The sequence below is a fragment of the Haliaeetus leucocephalus genome, unplaced genomic scaffold, assembly GCF_000737465.1.
Source record: "Haliaeetus leucocephalus isolate CR32 unplaced genomic scaffold, Haliaeetus_leucocephalus-4.0 Scaffold306, whole genome shotgun sequence".
NCBI lineage: Eukaryota > Metazoa > Chordata > Aves > Accipitriformes > Accipitridae > Haliaeetus > Haliaeetus leucocephalus.
The window spans coordinates 2,382,020-2,399,889 of record NW_010972742.1 but is presented as its reverse complement, the minus strand read 5'-3'; the positions used below and the strand labels follow the sequence as shown (position 1 = coordinate 2,399,889).

Sequence of the window (17,870 nt, the reverse complement as noted above, 5' to 3'; positions counted from 1 at the left end):
GGAGCCGGCCTCCGCCGGGGCGGCAGCGGGGCCCTGCGGGCCGGGAGGTCAGTGGTCTCTCAGGGGTGAGCGTGTCCGTGGTGCGTTCGCCGGGGGGGGGGGGGGGGCCGGTGGGGGGTGGCTCCGGGACCGCCGGTGCCCGCGGGTGTCAGCGACCGCGGCCGCGGGGAGTCTCGTCCATCCTCTCCCCTCGCCTGGGCCTGGCGCGGCCGCTGTCAGGGCTGCGGTCGTCGTGGCGAGTAGGTGAGAAAAGGAGGTGTGAGGAGCTGGCGAAGCCATCCCTCCCGTCTGGTCCGAGGAGAGGACGGGCGGCTTCCCCTCGGGTACAATACCAGCGTTCCGGTGTCTTTTAACAGGGTTTTGCGCTTCCAGTGTAGAGCTACGCAGTGTGCCGCTGCAGGTGGGATGTTTGGTTTGCAGTAAGTGCGGAATAACGAGGTGCTTCCCCCGTTAAGTAGGAGTTTGCCTTGAATCCCGATTCTGTATCCCTAAAACTACTCCTCGGATATCGCCTCAGTTTCAGCAGCAGTAGTCGGGGGTTGGCGCGAAGCAAGAAAAGGTGGCAGCCATCTCCCTGCTGTGAGATCACGGTAGAAGCTGAGATCACTGGAAATTTCCTGGCCTCTGGCACCGAGTGCTGTGGGCAGCCTGGAGGCTGGTTGTACTGGTGACTCACTGTACAGCAAGGAGAACAAGCTGTGATTTATATACAGTTTTAATTTCCTTTCACGCTAACAGTATACACAATCTTTTCTTAAAGAAGTCTGTACACAGCCGTGATGCCTACAGCAGTGAGGAAGGCAGTTCACTGCTCTGCTCTTGAAAGAAAAAAGAAAATAACATTGGTTTTCTAACAAGGTCACGTTAAGGTTTGAATTGTTCTAGAGGGAGGTCTTGTGAGGAGTTTGCTTTCTGATTAAGGAGCAGAGTTTGCAGCTCGATAACTTTTCATTCTTACGTGTTTCTCTTGGGGAAATCCAGGTATCCCACCTCTTGAAATTTTGCAGACAATGCATCTGCCTACACATATACCTGCCCTTCATTCTCAGCTAAAGACTGAGCTGTCTTCAATTTCCATGTCTCTCTGGCTTGGTTAAGCCCAGCGAACTTAGAGGGTAAGCAAGGGAAGGAAAACTATGATGTGAGGAACTTTTCGTATGGAGCAGTATCCATAGCTGGTACCCTGGGGGAGAATGAGTACTCCAAATGGATTTCCACAGCACTCCAGGGCATGTGTTACTCAGAGCACAGAGGGTGGAGCAGTACAGGACCTGCACGCTAAAAAAGCCAGCAAAGCAGCAAAGAAGGAGGCTGCTGGCAATGGGGTGCTTACCTTTGAAGATCCTCAGAATGTAGGCATCTCTTTAAATGAAACCTTAAAGCTTCTACCAGATGAACTCAAAGCTAATACAAAAATTAAATCGGTCACTCCAAGGCCTCCTCGGAAACCCCGGCTGGAGCGTGCTGCATCTCTGGATGAGAAGAGCTGGAGGAGGTGGCGGCGGTTTAGAACGAGTCAGGAAAGTCTGACTGATCCCAATGAGACAAGTTCCTCAAATGGTTCTCTGCAGGAAGCATCCCTCAGCCCTCCCGTCAGGGGTAGGGCAAGCCCCTGCCATCAGTGCTGCCAGCAGAATTCCTTGCACAGTTCACCAGATGCCTCAGAAGCCAGTCCCATGGGGAAGAGCAGAGGAGGCACCTCCGACCTGGGGAAACGAGCCTCCGAGATCTCCAGTGCCTTTGGTGGGCTTCTGCGGGGAAAAGCGTTTGCAGGTGGCAAACCCCGGCTGTCCCAAATAATGCCGGCTCGACCTCTGCCACCCATGGAGCTCAATGTGGCCTCTCACACGCTGAGGACAGCTAATAGGATTGACTCAGATTGTATGGATTATCGACATTATTCTCAGCACAAGTTTGGGAGGGTAAGCAGCAGCTTGAGCGATAGCAGGCTACATGGCAACGGGATGGTCTATGATAATTGCTCCACAGACTCCATGAAATCTACATTCAGTCTGCTCACTCCCATTCGCTCCAAGGATGTTCGAAGCAGGTATGTCTCCCAGCTTCTCATGGCAAAGTTTGGGGTGTGTTAGCAGGGAGCCAGCTGCCCTGCAGAATCCTGCTGGGCAGAGGCGGGGAACTTCAGACTGATCAGTAAAGCACAAAAGTTGTTCTGTGTTGTTTAACCTGCTGTGGAGACTGGAAACAGTTTGAAGATGAAGAGATTAGTACAAATATTCTATATTTGCTCCTTTCAGTTGGGTACTGTTTTTCATTAATACGTTTGATTTGCTGTCAGCTTGCTTGTAATATTTAAGTAATCTGTTTTGAAGATTAAGAAACACTAGCTGTGCATGCTAACAGTTGGGAAAAACTTTTTTTTTTAAATCTAAAAGTACATTGGGTTTGAACTGAAATGTTAAATGGCTGGAAAAAAACCCAAATATTTTAGCTTGAAACTATCATGCAGTACATGCAATGTTATCACAATCCTGTAAGGTGCTGAGGGTCCTCTGCAGATGTTGAGCTTGTTTGGCTTCTGGCAGGATCAAATCATGTACTGTGACCTGCTTCCTGCTCCCCCAGGAATCTCTTGAGGAAGAGTATGATTCTACTCAGATCTCAGCACTTTCTCCTAGTGTGGCCCTGACCTCTTGCTCTGGTTGCTCATTTGTCTTCATTCTTAGTTAAGTTGAGATTGTTGATTGGAGGGAACTGCCGGGAGTATATTAATCTGCTTGCTAGTGTATCAAATCCTCTTCTTGTGTTGGCTGCAGACCCTCTGTTTGTGAAGACCTGCCAGCACGCAGCACAAACACTGCAATGAGTATTATTGATAATACTGCAGGTCAGGAAACAAGTTAAAAGGTAAAGGATACCAAGTACTCAGCTAAAGGTTGTATGTTACAGACACGCTACAGTCTGCAAGACCTTGAGGGATAAATCTGATCATTGATCCAAAGAGTGGGAGTCAGTGGTACCTGGGAAAATAATTCTGAGATAAATTAAAGTGTTACTAACTGGTAAAAAAGCCCCAAAGGTAGATTGTTACTTGTTTGCCATGGGGGTTTTTCTTTTACTTCCCTATGCAAAGCTTTTGAAGTCAGGTGGGCAGCTGGGTAGACCAGTGGGTTGCACAGCATTCCCTGACATCATGCTGTCATCATTATTTGCAGAGCTTAAGCAAGATTCAAAATGTTTATTCAACTTGCAGTCTTTTGCCAATACCCCTTGCTTTTGTAAGCAGCCAGTGTGGGGCAGATCTATCCTTTTCGAATAGGATATTATTTTAGACCTAAGACTCAATAAATCGTTTACTTGAAAGCTAATTTGATGAGCTGAATTCGAAGGAAGAACGTGAGTTTGAATCCTTGATTAGGAGCAACCTGGTGCCAGAACACTGGGAATGGTGGAGCTATTTTCGTGTTTTAAGTAAACTGAGCTGCTTCAAGATACTCAAATATCAAACCAATCTCTTCGTTTTGTGTCTGCAGTAAGTACTAGGGAGATTGAAGACTTTGGATGACTTCAGTCTTCTCATCACAGAACCTGAGAGCAGCATCAGTCTCACCATCATACTCGTGTCTTGGCTTTGAAAAGGCCGGTTTATGACAGTAGTTTTGTTTTCTTGCACATGATCCATGAACTCTCTATAAGGGTTGGAACTTTAGGCAAGCAGAACAATATATAAATACTAAATGCTATTTTCTTGAGCTAAAGGTATGTTCTTGATTAACTCAAGATTCAAGCGTTACAAATCATTATTCCAACTGTCATGCCATTTCCTTAGGTGCTCTTTTATGGGTCTTCTGTTCACAGAAGCTATTTGGAAGGCAGCCTTCTGGCGAATGGTGCCTTACTGGGAGCAGAAGAACTTAGCAGATATTTCCCTGATCGGAATATTGGAATTTTTGTGGCCACCTGGAACATGCAGGGTCAGAAGGTATGTGCGTATAAGTCTCCAGAGGTCTTTTGGCAGTGGTAAGGTTACCCCATTTTTAGAGCAAGGACCGGTGCAATGGTGTTTTTTTCCTGTTCATTACTATGTTCCTCATCAACCTGAGTTCATCATTGTTATCAAATTACAAGGCCCTGTCATGCATGTTCATCTTAGTGAGTGAGTCATTGTAACAGGGTTTCTCAGACACCAGGTATGAAAACAGTGCCACTGGCTTTCTGTGGCAGCTCCTTTGTGCTCTGTTGCAATTAGGGTCATATGAAGACGACTGATGATTTAGTGCTTATGACGAGAACATCTCTGATAAAAGAACACAGCTTCCTGCCTACATCTTCATGTAGCCTAAAATTTCAAGATTGATTCTACCAGGTGACTGAGAAGCTATGCTTGGAAGAACACGAGCAACCCCTGGGGTGTTCAGAAAATAGCCTATGACCTTGGTAAAAAGTAAGCATCACTGGAAATTAGAAACATCACATTACTGGCCCATATGGCTGAACAGTGGAATATTGGTTACTGCTGGAGCAACAGCAGTTGAAGTCTGCCTTTGGGAAAGGAGAATTTTTAGTATTATCACTTAAGCTATTTTTTGAAGCTGAATTGTTTGTGTATGCTGTGGAACTTGTAGCTTAGCCTGGACTTTTCTTGTACTTTTCTAGTAAATCTTTGCATAACTAATATTGCTATTTTATCCTTTTTCTTCTTCTTTTCTTTTTTTTTTTTTTTTAAAATATTAGGAGCTTCCAGTGAATCTGGATGACTTCTTATTACCAACAGATCCTGATTACGCCCAGGACATGTATGTCATAGGGGTTCAAGAAGGCTGTCCAGACAGGTAGCAAAAACAATGTAATGAACCATCCTCTTTTATTGTTAACTAATTACTTTGTTTTTAATTAGTCTGGAAATAGTCTCCATCATATTCTTAATATTTTCAATAAACAGCCCATTTAATAAGACTCTGAATTCCATTGCATGAGCACTAGGGAAATGGGTTTTAGAGGAAAATGTCACAAAAATCTGTAAATACAGAACCTGGTCCTTTTGTCAGGGCAGCTAATAGCAAAACTCCTGTCTGATTTCTGTGGGCTTCTTACCATAGACCTGAGCTGGCTGTGATCTAACTCACAGGCTGGCTGTTAGTGTTAGGAGCCACGTGCTCATTAGTAGTACAATACTGCAAATTTCTAGTCTGTCTGAGATTGACCAACCCTAGAAGAGCAGGTTGAAGCCTCGTGTCAGGCTCTGCTTTTTTAGGGTATCTTCCCAGTGGGACTCTCTTTTCCTCAGATTTGCAAGCTGCTCGGTGCAGTGGGAGTAATACTCTCTCACCAACATGCAGAGCCTGCTGCATGGCATGTGTGGAGATACAGATCAAACTGACCAGCCTTCACTGCAGCATGGCTGTGGCAGTGGAGGTTTTGCTTACGCTTACTTTACTTTTTTTGTCAGAGAGATTGCTCTGTTTTCACAATGCTGATTTCTTTTCCTGGTTATTGTCTCTTGTACTGTCCTTGTGATCCAGCTGTTGTTCTTTCCTGCAGAAGAGAGTGGGAGATCCGCCTTCAAGAGACGCTAGGTCCCCACTACGTCATGCTCTACTCTGCTGCACATGGAGTGCTGTACATGTCGATCTTCATTCGGAGGGACCTGATCTGGTTCTGCTCAGGTTTGTGGTCCAGTAGGAGCTGGAGAGTGGGGAGGTGAAAGGACTGCTGCCGTTGGGTGTCATGTCCTTTTCTCCAGGGCTGTCCCTCACCTAACTTTCCTGCTTACTGTCTCTAGAGGCTTTTCAGTAAAAGCTGCTGCTTTTTCTCCTTCCAGAAGTGGAGTATGCCACAGTGACAACTCGAATTGTATCTCAGATCAAAACCAAGGGAGCTCTGGGAATCTGCTTCACGTTTTTTGGGACCTCCTTTCTCTTCATCACCTCCCACTTCACATGTGAGACATTTACAATATTATTAGAAGTGTCCTGATTGAGGGAGCAGGAGGGTTGCTTTACAAAGGTAAAAAAGCTGCAGAGGGATAGAGGAGCAGGACAGTCTGAAGTCAAAGCTCCAGACTGCTGAGTTGAGAACAATAAGGGGGGAGGATTTTTTGGTAGCAAACTTACAAAAGAACTGTGTTTAGAAAAACAGAAATGAACTCTGCATAATTGTATGCCTTTTTCCACACTTTCTGTCATTGTTTTTCAGTCTGTATGCTCCCTGGATCAGAGTGTTAAATTTGACATGTGGAAAATGTCTGATGTCCTTTGGAAGTTCCTGTTATAACCAAAAATGGTAATTGAATGAAAATGATGCATAGTTGGCAGTAATGGAATTTCTGTCTTTCAGCTGGGGACAGTAAGGTGAATGAGAGGAAACTGGACTACAATAAAACCATTCAAGCCCTTACACTTCCCAAGAACGTTCCGGACACAAACCCATATCGATCGAGTTCTAGTAAGTGTGAAACCATGCTTGTGTGGGAGCCCAAATGAACACAGTTTGTGCATTGTCTTTCAGTCTATACTAAGGAAAAGAGAATGAGAGTGCTAATTTGAGACGGCATAAAGAGACCACAAATCTTTTTGTCTGAGGATGGTTATTATTCACGTGATTATTTTTTTTTAGGTGGGGTGTAATTTTGGGGGGGGGAATTTGAGAGAAAAAGTTGAAATGGAGGGGGAGAGAGAAAATTCAAAAGGAATTTTCATGTGATGTATTTTTTTCTCAGAACAGCAATAAGATAATTTTGGTGTAATTTTTATCAATATTATGGATGTGTTTCACTTTCCAAGTGTTTTCTAGAACAAGTAGAAAATACTTTATTTCAAAACTTAAGAGAAAGAACTTTATTCAGTTTGCTTATACACAGGTCAGCATATTGTTTGCCAAATTCCCTTATTGTTTGTTAATACTGTGCTGTTAACATGATGTCTGGATAGATAGCTAAGCCCTTTTTCTAGAAAGATTAATTTACTCTTTATCTGCAGTGTAGTATTAGGTTTTTGTGTTCATACTATTTTTAGGTCCTATAGATAGTTTGGTCTCTTTTCAGCTTTTTCTATGATTTTTTAAATTTCTGTTCTATTTTCTACTGTTTTTTTATTACCACATTCTGTGATGATGACAAGCAGAAAACATGCTCAAGCATTATATCTCCTGGTAGCAAAAAGAAAGAATTTATGCCTGTTTCCTGAACACATCTAGCAGCACTCTCAGGAAGCTATGCATCATACAGGTCTCACCTTGAAAGAATTAAGTGAGTTTCATTTTGATGAGCGTGTAGCTACATCATATACTTTAACTCAAAAGTCAAAAGGAGATTCAGGGAAGAAAAGTGTGGGATTTTTTTTTTTTTTGCTTTCAGAACTTTTCAGGATGTTTACCTTTATACTGACACTTCTGGCTTGAATTTGCAGATGATGTCACAACTCGGTTTGATGAAGTATTCTGGTTTGGTGACTTCAACTTCCGACTAAATAAGGATCGTGAGACCGTGGATTCCATCTTGAACCAGAACCCAGAAACAGACATGTCCAAGCTATTGGCATATGACCAGCTTACCAGTGAAATGAGTAGAGGTGAGGGACAGCTGTTTTTCTCCCTAGTCTCCAGGAATAAAGATATCGACACACAGAAATAATTACAGCCAAATCCCTATTTCCTAGATACTTTTCCTGCTTTCTCTTGTTAAGTTCCCTAAAAAAAGGAAGTCAGCAGTTGTCAAATACAGTGGTAGTCTGTACAAGGGACTTTTTGCTATAGCATTTTGCTATGTATAGTGTAATCTCCCAAGCTATTTACTACTCTGTTTCATCTGACTCCTCTATAAACTGGATATCATTCTGTCACAGTGTCTAGGGCATTTACATTTGAATAATTAGCATTTGCAAAGTATCTTGAGCTTCAATGGAATGGGAAGTGCATGCATCAAGTGTTTTTTGTTTAAATAGCCACTGACTAAATAGCCACTGGCTATTTTTTATCCTCACTGTGTAAGAACTGGAGCTTGCTTCCTTTCCAGAGCCCAAGGCCAGGTCTTTATAGTCATGTATGTACATGGCTGCAGTTCCTAGCCAGCATTAGTTAAGCAATGTTGAATAAATGCAGAAAGTGTGCCATGTTCTTGTGAAGAAGGAATTTGTTGTTCATGGTGTTCTCCCCTTCCCTTACAGGGTCTATTTTCAAAGGATTCCAAGAGGCTGACATTCATTTCCGTCCTTCGTACAAGTTTGACATAGGAAAGGACAGCTATGACACCACTTCCAAACAAAGGACTCCTTCCTACACGGTAAGGGATGATTTCAGAGCAGCATGCTGGAAGGGCTGCTCAGCCTCACATCTGCCTCCAAAGGGGATTCTCACCTGTGAGAAAAAGCTGCCTTCCACAGTTGGTCTGCATGAGATACAGTCATGCTGAGATTTGTTGCTTAAGGGCAACAGGGCATCTGGAACTGGTTTGGAAGAAAGGATTGTTGAATCTCTGAGCGCAGGGAGAGTTTGGCACAGGCTGCTAATCTTATTTTCCCTGCCTTACATCCTGTTCCAGTGCATTCTCCCCTGTGCTCAGAGATGAGCACAGAACTGCTATTGGGATCAGACACACATTTCTTCATGAATGTATCCCTGTCCAAGACACTTAATTTCACTAAGTGGAGTGTGATATATGAATGGATTTGTCTCATGAACCAGTGCTTCTTTCCAGGGTGGATGTGCAAAGGGAGTTACCATCAGTCTCCCCTCTCTCTCTACCTCCCAGGATCGAGTTGTATACCGCAGTCGGTACAGAGATGACATCCATGCTGTCAAGTACTCATCTTGTCCTGTGATCAAAACTTCAGACCATCGGCCTGTATTTGCCTTGTTTCGTGTGAAAGTGAGGCCTGGCAGAGACAAGTTAGTACCTCCTTATGCCACTCTAAGATTGCACATGGCTCCAGTGATCCTGAGGATATGCTCCTGTTTGGAGTTTGTCCTCTTAGGAGAGTTCCTGAATTAGTTTATCCCATGTAGCTCTCTGCAGCCTGTTTGTTTTTTACTCAATTTATGCTCTCAATGGTCAGAGCAGTAAGAGTGCTTAAACCTTGCACTGACATCCAAAATCCCTGCTGCCACCTTCCTTAATCCTCCTGAGGGACATAAATGGAGTCCATTGCAATTGACTATAAATCTGTGCTTTATCTGAGATGCAGCTCTGTTTTTCCTATCAGCATGGACAGCTTTCCTCTTCTGTTCCTCTGTCCCTTTTTGGGATCAATGATGTTTTCCCTCCACAGTGGTGGCTGCATTTCAACATAGCTGTATGTCAGTGGAGTATTTTGAGATCCTCCAAGTTCTTAATGTCCCACTGTGGGCTGTTGTGCTAGTAGAACTACTTAGAAAACTTGATTAAGTCACTGAAATTTAGTTAGTCTCTTTTCTGTGAGTAGCATGGTCAGCGATTTCAAGACCCAGGTATCTGGAAAATGGTGATTTCTCAAAGCACTTGTCAGCAGTGCAATTAGATTTGGGATTTTTTTGTTTATGGGTATGAAATAGCCATTAAATAGAAGTATTGCGGAGTCTCTGAAGCTGAACTGCTAGGGTTGCCTTCTGGCCTCTCTAGAACAGACCAAGGTAAGAACTGTTGTGCATGAACCATACCAGCACATACACGAAGTTAACTGTATGCTAGTTTAGCTTTTCAAATGTGTTTTGTGGTTTAGGGTCATAAAGAACATCCTCCATGTATGTCCCTTATGAATGCAGGCATGTTCATGCTTAAATTGAAAGTACAGTTGCCTTTTACAACCAATATTTTCTTCATTTAAATGTATTGTGAAAAACCTTAACTGGTTGCTGTGGAAGAACAACTTTATTTTACCCATTTTCTCCCACAGCAGTAGCTGAATGCATTAGGAAAGTAAAAATGAGGTTTCTGGCCTTTGTTGTATGAACTAGTGGGGAAATGTTGGGCAAACAAGAGTGTATTTGTGCCCTGATCTAATGGCTTGTGTTTGTATTGTAGCATTCCACTTGCTGCAGGGCAGTTTGACAGAGAACTCTATTTAATTGGAATAAAGAGGCGGATTACAAGGGAACTTCAGAAACGGCAAGAGCAAAAGGACCAAAAATCCAGCAGCGTATGTAGCATTTCCTGAGCTGAGGACTCTGCAATGCTTGTGTTAGAGGTGCCCGGAAAGAGGATTTCAGGCCACAGCAAACTCTGGCGGGAATTGTCTGCTTAAGCACCTCTGGCAGTTGCTGTGGCTTGCGAAGAATGTCTTAAACCTCATCCTGGATTCATTTGCATGAGCTAATCCATGTAGCTCAAATGCTTTTGCTGAAGAAAATGGAGTCAGTTATTTAGGACATCCATCCCAACAGATGTAACTGATTTATTTTTAACCATAGTATCTTTGGAAGCAACCGGGTGCAGACTCTTGGTTCTAAGATGACTCCACACAGGGGGTACAGCTTCTGGAATTGGCATGACCAGGGGCAGGGGACCTAAGAAAAGCCTGCAGAAAGGTGAAAATTTTTGTTTGTCTCTTTGATTTGATCTGGTTAGCTTATGTATGTTGTGGGGTTGGTTTTTTTCTCCGCATCTGTAGCCAAGTGTACGGTATTCTGTAAAATGCGTAACAGGGACCAGTTAGGGGACTTCGGCAGTTTTGTGTAAGGATGGTGCTCCTGTGTTGGGCTTTTTTGGTCCTCCACAGCAAGATCTGTGTGAATGTACTACTGTACATTTGAAGTGTAGAAACATTGCCTTTCAATAATTATTCTATAGGCCTTCTGTTACTAAGGGGGTAAATATCAATCTCTCACACCATATATTTGGCTGTTGAGACTGCTTGAAACAATCCCTTAACTCACTTGCCCTCCCCAGGGGTGATAAAACACTACCTGCCTTCATTAGAGGACACTTGAGTTGAAAATATTGGTCTAAGTACAGCTACTGTGTAATGCTTCACCAAAGTGATTAAGATGTCAAGCGAGTATACTAGGGAAGTATGCAGAGAAACTACAGCAAGTCAGATTGGTGCAGTTCCATTACCTCTGATTACGGTTAATTCCTTTTGTTTTTATTTTTCCAATACAGTGAACTGTGAATAATTTGCTATTTTTGAAGTAGTGTTGTCTTAAAGCTAAACATAACTACATGGGCCAGTATGGCACTGGTAAAATCTAAGTACACCTAATACTCAAAAACTTCATGGGCACAGATCAGCTGGATCATTAATCACCTTAGTACAGAAAACACCATGCAAACAACTTGGGAGGAAGTGCTGCTAACTATGCAACCTGTCCAAATCAGAGCTTCTGTTCTGCGGTACAAACATTTATGGCACTGACCTGTCTGTAGCCATCAGGTACTTGGATTTCCTTTCTTTTTAAAGGAATAAAAATAAATTAATGCAATACCTTAAATGAGAACCAGTTCTTATTGCAGGGTTGTCCAAACTAGAGTTCTTTGACTGTGTGATGCATGCTAACTGTTTGGGTGACCTGAGCCATTTGTCTTCAGCTGGAAAAGCAGGATGGATTTCTTTGGGATTGTTTGCATTGAGCAAACAAAGCACACTTCACCTGCCAGTTAAAGAAACCCAGCCATTAGCTGATGAATTTCAGAACTCTTACTACTGGCTCCAGTCATTTAGAGGTCTCTTTTATTTTCTTACAAACATACACAACAACTAAATAGGACTTCCATACTGTGGGTTCCACAAGAAGCAATGCAACCTGTTTTCTTCTTAGTTGCATGAGGAAAGGTATGAGGACAAAGCAGGTGATAGCTGCCTCACAGTGTTCTGCTCCCAGTCTGATTGCTCCTTACAGTGCACATCAAGCCAGTGAAGTGCTGCAAGGCAGATGTCTACATTTTTAAGCCCATATGTTAGGGGATTACGTACATCAGATGCTTTATTTCATCTCTTCTGGGTCTCCATTTCTTCAGTGTATCAAATGCATGGCACTTAGCTTTGTGTGAGTTGCTTTCAAGATCATGAGCTTTCTGAACATCATTTTGTTGATCCGGACGCCTAGCTGAGCTCCATCTCTGCTGAGGCTGACAATTATGTCTTCTTTTTGCAAGACCTCAAGTTCAGCCGTGTGACAATTTGAAGAAACTAGGGTGCAGTAGCAACTCCTTTAATAACACACTGTTTGTATACTAACTCTGGAGTAAAAGAATTTTTATTCTTTAGCATAGTTCACTTGCAAGTGAAAAACCTAAAGAATAGGATTGCTTTAGTTCTAAGTGTCCATGTAGCAATTATGTGTAGTATCTCTGTATATGGACTCCCCAGAAACTGTTAGTTATGCCATAGGTCTACTTTCTTCTGAGCTCTAGCAAAATTATGAAGTTGTTCCCAGACATGATTTCTAGTAGTACTGCAAATGGTAAATGACACTGATGAAATGGATCCATGATGCTTGTACTGCAGGAAACTTTTTGCTTAACTTCACATGGATAATAACTAATATTTTCTAATTCAGTTTGACCAAGACTTTGTTCACCTTGGTAACAGCTATAAATAGTCTTTGAATTCAGCTATATGTAAGCCAAGCTCTTTAATAGGCCACCACATTCCTCAAACAAGGGCACGCCCCAGGACCCCCAGTGTGACAGCCCCGCCTCTACTGCTGATTAATAGGATTAAGTGGTAACACACAGCAGTGACTGCCTTCTCAGATAGATACACACTTTCAGTTGTAGTGATGATTATTTTGGCTTGCCATTTTCTCCCCAGTGCCAAGAGAAGCCTGTATAAACCCATCTTCTCTTGTAACCTATTCAGAGGGTCAAAGTACTCATCCAGAGCCAGGGTAGGCCTTTAAGCCCGACATAACGAGCCTTTTACAGACCAGTGTGCTGAAGCAGCTTTGTTCAGCTGTAGCACAGCTCCATGTTTGAACAGTATGCCTGGAAAGATGGGGGAAAATGCTTGCAGCAACATTATAATCTCATAAATATATTAAAAAAGAAGCAAGTCTGTCAGACATGTGCAAGATGCACTGTTTTATCGAAAGAGCCGGTACATCCGAGGGAGTCGCCCATCCTTGCTGGAAAGCGCTGCCTGGATGTGTTCATAAGTGGGCAAATCCGTTAAGTCACCCAGTGCAGCCACAGCTGGTTTTTTATGAAGCATCTTAGTGACCACTCTCTTGATATCAGTAGATTTCACCTGACCTGCAGAAAGAAAAAAAAAAAAAGCCAGAGCTGTGACCACTACATTCTAAATAGCATGAAGCAGCTTTATTATGATTCTGAGTCAGACCCTGTGCTCAGAAAACCAGTAACTAACTCTAGACCTTCCCTACCATGCTTCTGGGTTTTTTCCTTCCTTCTGACAAAAATAAGCATTGTGCTAGCTTGCAATCAATTGAGAAAATCAGTTTGAAATATGTATCTGTAGAATTTATGCCCTCGTGCTTTCTAAGGCAATTCATCTGTGCTACAAGAATACGTTGTAAGTTGCCCCCCCCACCTAATTGTACGTACAGTTCAATCAAGGCAAGGAAAAGCATTGTCTACTCACTGATCAGGGCACAGAGCTCATGAGGTAGCTTCCTTGTGTTTGTTGCCAACACTTGCCTTCCCACATCTTCAAAGATAACTGGCCGAGACTCAAGGTTCATCATGAGCATGGACTTCAGCTGCGTCTTCGCTCGCTCAAGTTCTACCTGTAAATGAGCAGCAAATACAGATAGATGTTCTGGCCACTGCTCTCTAATACAAGATACCACATAGAAGTTCTGGAAACACCTTCCTCTCTGTGAACATGTTGCTAAAATTACTATATTCTTTTACAGAAATACTTAGCATACTTATCTACAAAATTTCATTCTAGCAAGGCCAGTGCAATGCAGTATTTCAGCTCAAAGCCCATCTGCACAGTCTGCAAGTTAGGCTGCTGACCTCTCCTACTGCTCCTGCCATTAGAATGAACTCTCTTGTGATGATTTCCACCATCTCTCGAACCTAGGAAAAACAGATAATTGAAAGAAGATTAGAACAATGCTTATTCTGTTAACGTTCCTGTCTGGTAATAACCAACGCGATTACTTTTAAAGGACACCTGTCTTTGAATACAGGACTACATACCTGTTTTGGATCTGCGCTGGCATGTATACACAGGAGACCTGTATCCTCATAACTGTGGTGGTAAGAGGTTGCGTTATACATCCAGTGGTGCCTGTGAGTATACAAACAGTACTTAAAAAAAAAATCTAAAAACCAGAATTTAAATGTAAAAATTAAACAAACGTGGACAGTGAGTCCCCTCCTAGTGCATTTTCAGGATCCTCAGCAGTGTCAATGAGAATTATCAATCCCTGCCTCTGACAATTTCTGCATGTGCCATCTTGTTCCTTCTCTCCACTTGCATCCTTGAGACCAAACCCAGAACAATGCAGAGCAGTATTACTGGTACCTACTGCCAATTCTGTTAATACCCCCTGATTAAACGATGGGTTGGGCTAGTGGAGGAAGACAGGATTCCTGGTCACTTCTGCCCTTTCACCCTCTCAAAATACCTACTAACAAATCGGCCCCACACGTTTCAAGCAGAATAAGCTGATGTAAAACCCGGGGGTGCTGGCTTTCAAAAGATGAAGCCATCTGTGTGAACCTGCTAGAGAAGACCATTTCTGCTATTTCTTAAACAGAAAGGCAAACAAACCTGTTGAGCACATTGAGATACAGTCGGGTGAACATGCCCTTGCCAGGCCCTCCAGCTGAAAAAGAGCCACCGCCTCCCATCATCATGTTTAATACAGCAAAGGGAATGAAATCTTCCTCCTGAATTGCAACAAGAAATTCAGTCAGCTAATAGCAGAGCTCGCAAGGGTCTGGGATGAGTAAAGAGGGAGAAGAAGAGTCAGAAGAGCGTAAAGGTCAGTGCCTTCTTCAAACTGTCAGTGAAAAAGCTGCTTGTCTGTACATGCAGCACCAGCAGCAAAAGTGCCAACGTTTACATGAAATACTGTACTCTGGGATTCTTCAAGTACAGGGCACCCAAAACAAAGGATTTTAGGTTGATACTTACTAAAAATGAGCAGCTTTCTAATCCAATCATGATGTGGGTAAGCTCTGGGATGGGAGTAGGGCCCAGACTCACATCTGACATATCTTTTTCAACCTGTGGGAAGGGCAGACAAATGATTAGGACTGATTTTCACCTCTGTTGTATCCAGCTTGATACATTCCCAATAATTAACCTGTCACCCAGATAATGGCTGTCATGGCCAGTTTTGGCTCATGTTCATGAATGGTATGTAATTTTAGAAAAGCAAAGCCTATAGAGAAATCAGTTCAAGTCCAAATCTGCACCTCCACCTTCCTTTTACCTTGACAATGCCTCCTGTGTACTGAGCCACAGATCTGTCCACGTCCTTGGTCTGCCCACTGCCCCACACCGGCTCCACTCCAAGCAGATATTTCTTCGCACACTCCACTAACTGCTCGTGCTCAATTCCCACCCCGGCAAGGACCATCCTGTCTGGTGTGTAGTAGTTGCGCAGGTATGAATGCAGGACTTCTCGATCAATTTTGTCAGTGTTTTCCACTGGGCAGAACCTGTTCAGTCCAACTGTATTTTCTCTGTAGGCTGCCTAAAAGGAAACAGATACATTACAGTAACAATTATTACTTCACCCCCCTCCATCTAAACTTTCTTTTTCTGTTTTAGAATTATGCCTACCTGTTTGAGACATGTAAGAGAGCACAAGCTGAGCATTATTTCACTAATGTCAGCATAACTCAACAATTTGTTGTCACCCATGTCAGCAAAAATAAGTTATAGATCGTTTTAGTTTAGGTTAAAACCTTACATGTGTGAATGTAGGATTTCAAAGTGGAGGGACAGCAAAATTCTCCCACCACTGAAATCTAACTGAATAACAGAAAAATCTGTTCTCACAATAATCTAAAATAAACACTGAAGTTGATGAAAAACTGATGAAGAGAATGCAGCATCTCTCATACAGGGAACTGCACGCAAGATAGACTTTTCAGTGTTTTACCGCATGGATCATTTCTGTGAGCAGAGGCTCTGGATCAGGTCTCATATTCAAGTCTTCAAGCTCAAATCGTATAGCAGTTCGAGTCATCTCAATCTCTTCATCTGTAATAAGAAAGAATGCAAGAGATGACAACCATCACGCAAAATAGCCAATTGCTACATGATAGCTTCTTGATGAGCACTGTCTAATGAAGAATTCTAAAATCTAATAGCAAGTCATGCGTTGGGAGTCTTTTTTTGAGACAGAGACTTATGTTCCCAGACCTGATAACCTGGGCTGTAGCGCTACATCAGCCAGCAAGTTGACCACTGTGTCCAGGCCTTTGGCATCAGCAGAAACAGCATACATTATGGTGTCCCTGCAACACAAGTGGAAGGGTTCTGCATTGAGAAGTCACTTCTATGGTCATTCAGTAAACGTGCATCAGGAAGTCACAGATAAAGCTGCTTGACCATTACTCATTAAAAGGTTTCGAAAGGAAATAGAACTGACTTTTATAACCGTTTCAGGTTCACTTTTGTAGCTTCTTAGCAGTTGCCACAAATGCATTTTTGCTGCTTAGAAACACAAAGTGGCTTCTACTGCCACACATCAGAAAAAGCAACTCAAACTACTGTCAGTGTTACAACCACTCAGGTAACAGAGCAGAGAGAAAGAGCATCATACCTCGACGCCTGGCAGTCACAAATGCCCCCGTGCTTTTCTAAGGTGAGAAGGATCTCATCTTTGCTGCCAAACTGAGCTGTGGACTAAGAAGATATACCAGTGTTACTAATTAGTAAAGCAATAACTGTTTATAATCCTTCAGCATAGCCCAGAACAAGCATCTTCTACATTAAGTCAAATGGTTTGCTAAATACTCACTAACCTTGAAGGTGAAAGCACAACAGACTTTCAAAATACAACTACAGTCACACTAATTAATGAGGAATACTATCAACCATCTCTTTAAACAGATCAGACCCACAGTGCTGTCGCAAGGAGCAGGCCCTGCCCTCGGCCACTCGCTGAGGTGCAGATTTACGGTGTTTCACACAGACTCCGGGACCCTGCTATGACAAGTATGGTACTCACGGAGAAGGCCAGTTTTTCCAAGAAGTGAGAGATGCCACTGAGGTATTTGGCTTCATGTCTTGATCCCGAATTTATAAGAACTAGCGTTAAGAAAAGCAGAAGTCAGCGTGACTTTTATCACATACACCACCACCCCACTCCCTGCTCCTTACACCCGGCCAGGCCCCCGCAGGCGGGGAAGTGTCACCGCTGCGTCCCTGGCCAGGCCAGCTCAGCCCGGTGCAGCTCACGGCCCGGTGCCCCCGCCAGGACGCCCCCCCTTTGCCGGGGAGTGGGTACTCACGGCCCACGGTGCAGAACTGCCCGAATTTGTTCTGAGAGGCGACGCGCAGCCCGTTCTCCAGTACCGTCACCCGAGTTTCGAACCTCTCCCGGCCCTCGGCCGCCGCGAAGACCGCCTTGGGCACGCCGGGCAGCGGGCAGGTCAGCGATACGCTGGGGTAGGCGCCGCCGCCGCTGTAGCTCCGGCCGGCCGCCAGTCCGCACCTGCGGGACAGCGGGAGCCGCTGTCAGCGAGGCCGGGCGCCCCAACAGCAGCTCCCCCGCCGGCCGGTACCGGGCGCTGCATCCCGCCCGCCCCCGTTTCCCTCCCCGCTCACCGCCGGGCCGGGCCCCAAGCGCCCCGCCGCAGCCACGCCATGGCGACCGCCATCTTGCCGTCAACCGGGAGCCTCGCTGCCGCCCGGCGCGGGGTCACGTGCGTGCGGGGCAGGCGGCACTGCGCAGCCGCGGTGATTCCCGGGGAATGGATGGGCGGGGAAAGGGGTCGAGGAGGCGGGACCCGGGAGAGGCCGCGGTTGGGTGAGGTTGCGGTGACCGCTCGCTAATTGGTCCGTTCT

At 44.2% G+C, this 17,870-nt stretch overlaps 2 protein-coding genes across 2 annotated transcripts; one reads left to right on the top strand and one right to left on the bottom strand.

Annotated features, from left to right (window-relative positions):
* Nucleotides 1-238: 238 nt before the first annotated feature.
* Nucleotides 239-11,352, top strand: INPP5E (inositol polyphosphate-5-phosphatase, 72 kDa). Its single transcript, XM_010570791.1, has 10 exons — nucleotides 239-2,050; nucleotides 3,820-3,943; nucleotides 4,696-4,793; nucleotides 5,503-5,627; nucleotides 5,783-5,902; nucleotides 6,298-6,405; nucleotides 7,368-7,529; nucleotides 8,124-8,239; nucleotides 8,708-8,844; nucleotides 9,956-11,352. The coding sequence occupies exons 1-10, from the start codon at nucleotides 1,194-1,196 to the stop codon at nucleotides 10,086-10,088; spliced, it is 1,980 nt and encodes a 659-aa protein (XP_010569093.1). The 5' UTR covers nucleotides 239-1,193; the 3' UTR covers nucleotides 10,089-11,352.
* Nucleotides 11,353-11,605: 253 nt separating this feature from the next.
* On the bottom strand, nucleotides 11,606-17,683 carry PMPCA (peptidase (mitochondrial processing) alpha). The gene is made up of 13 exons (XM_010571098.1): nucleotides 17,631-17,683; nucleotides 17,315-17,517; nucleotides 17,032-17,111; nucleotides 16,624-16,706; nucleotides 16,221-16,315; nucleotides 15,958-16,058; nucleotides 15,283-15,546; nucleotides 14,982-15,074; nucleotides 14,616-14,734; nucleotides 14,039-14,129; nucleotides 13,853-13,915; nucleotides 13,473-13,617; nucleotides 11,606-13,123 (listed from the first exon to the last, which is right to left on the bottom strand). Exons 1-13 carry the CDS (start codon nucleotides 17,681-17,683, stop codon nucleotides 12,954-12,956), a joined length of 1,560 nt encoding a protein of 519 aa, XP_010569400.1. The 3' UTR covers nucleotides 11,606-12,953.
* Between the last annotated feature and the right edge of the window lie 187 nt (nucleotides 17,684-17,870).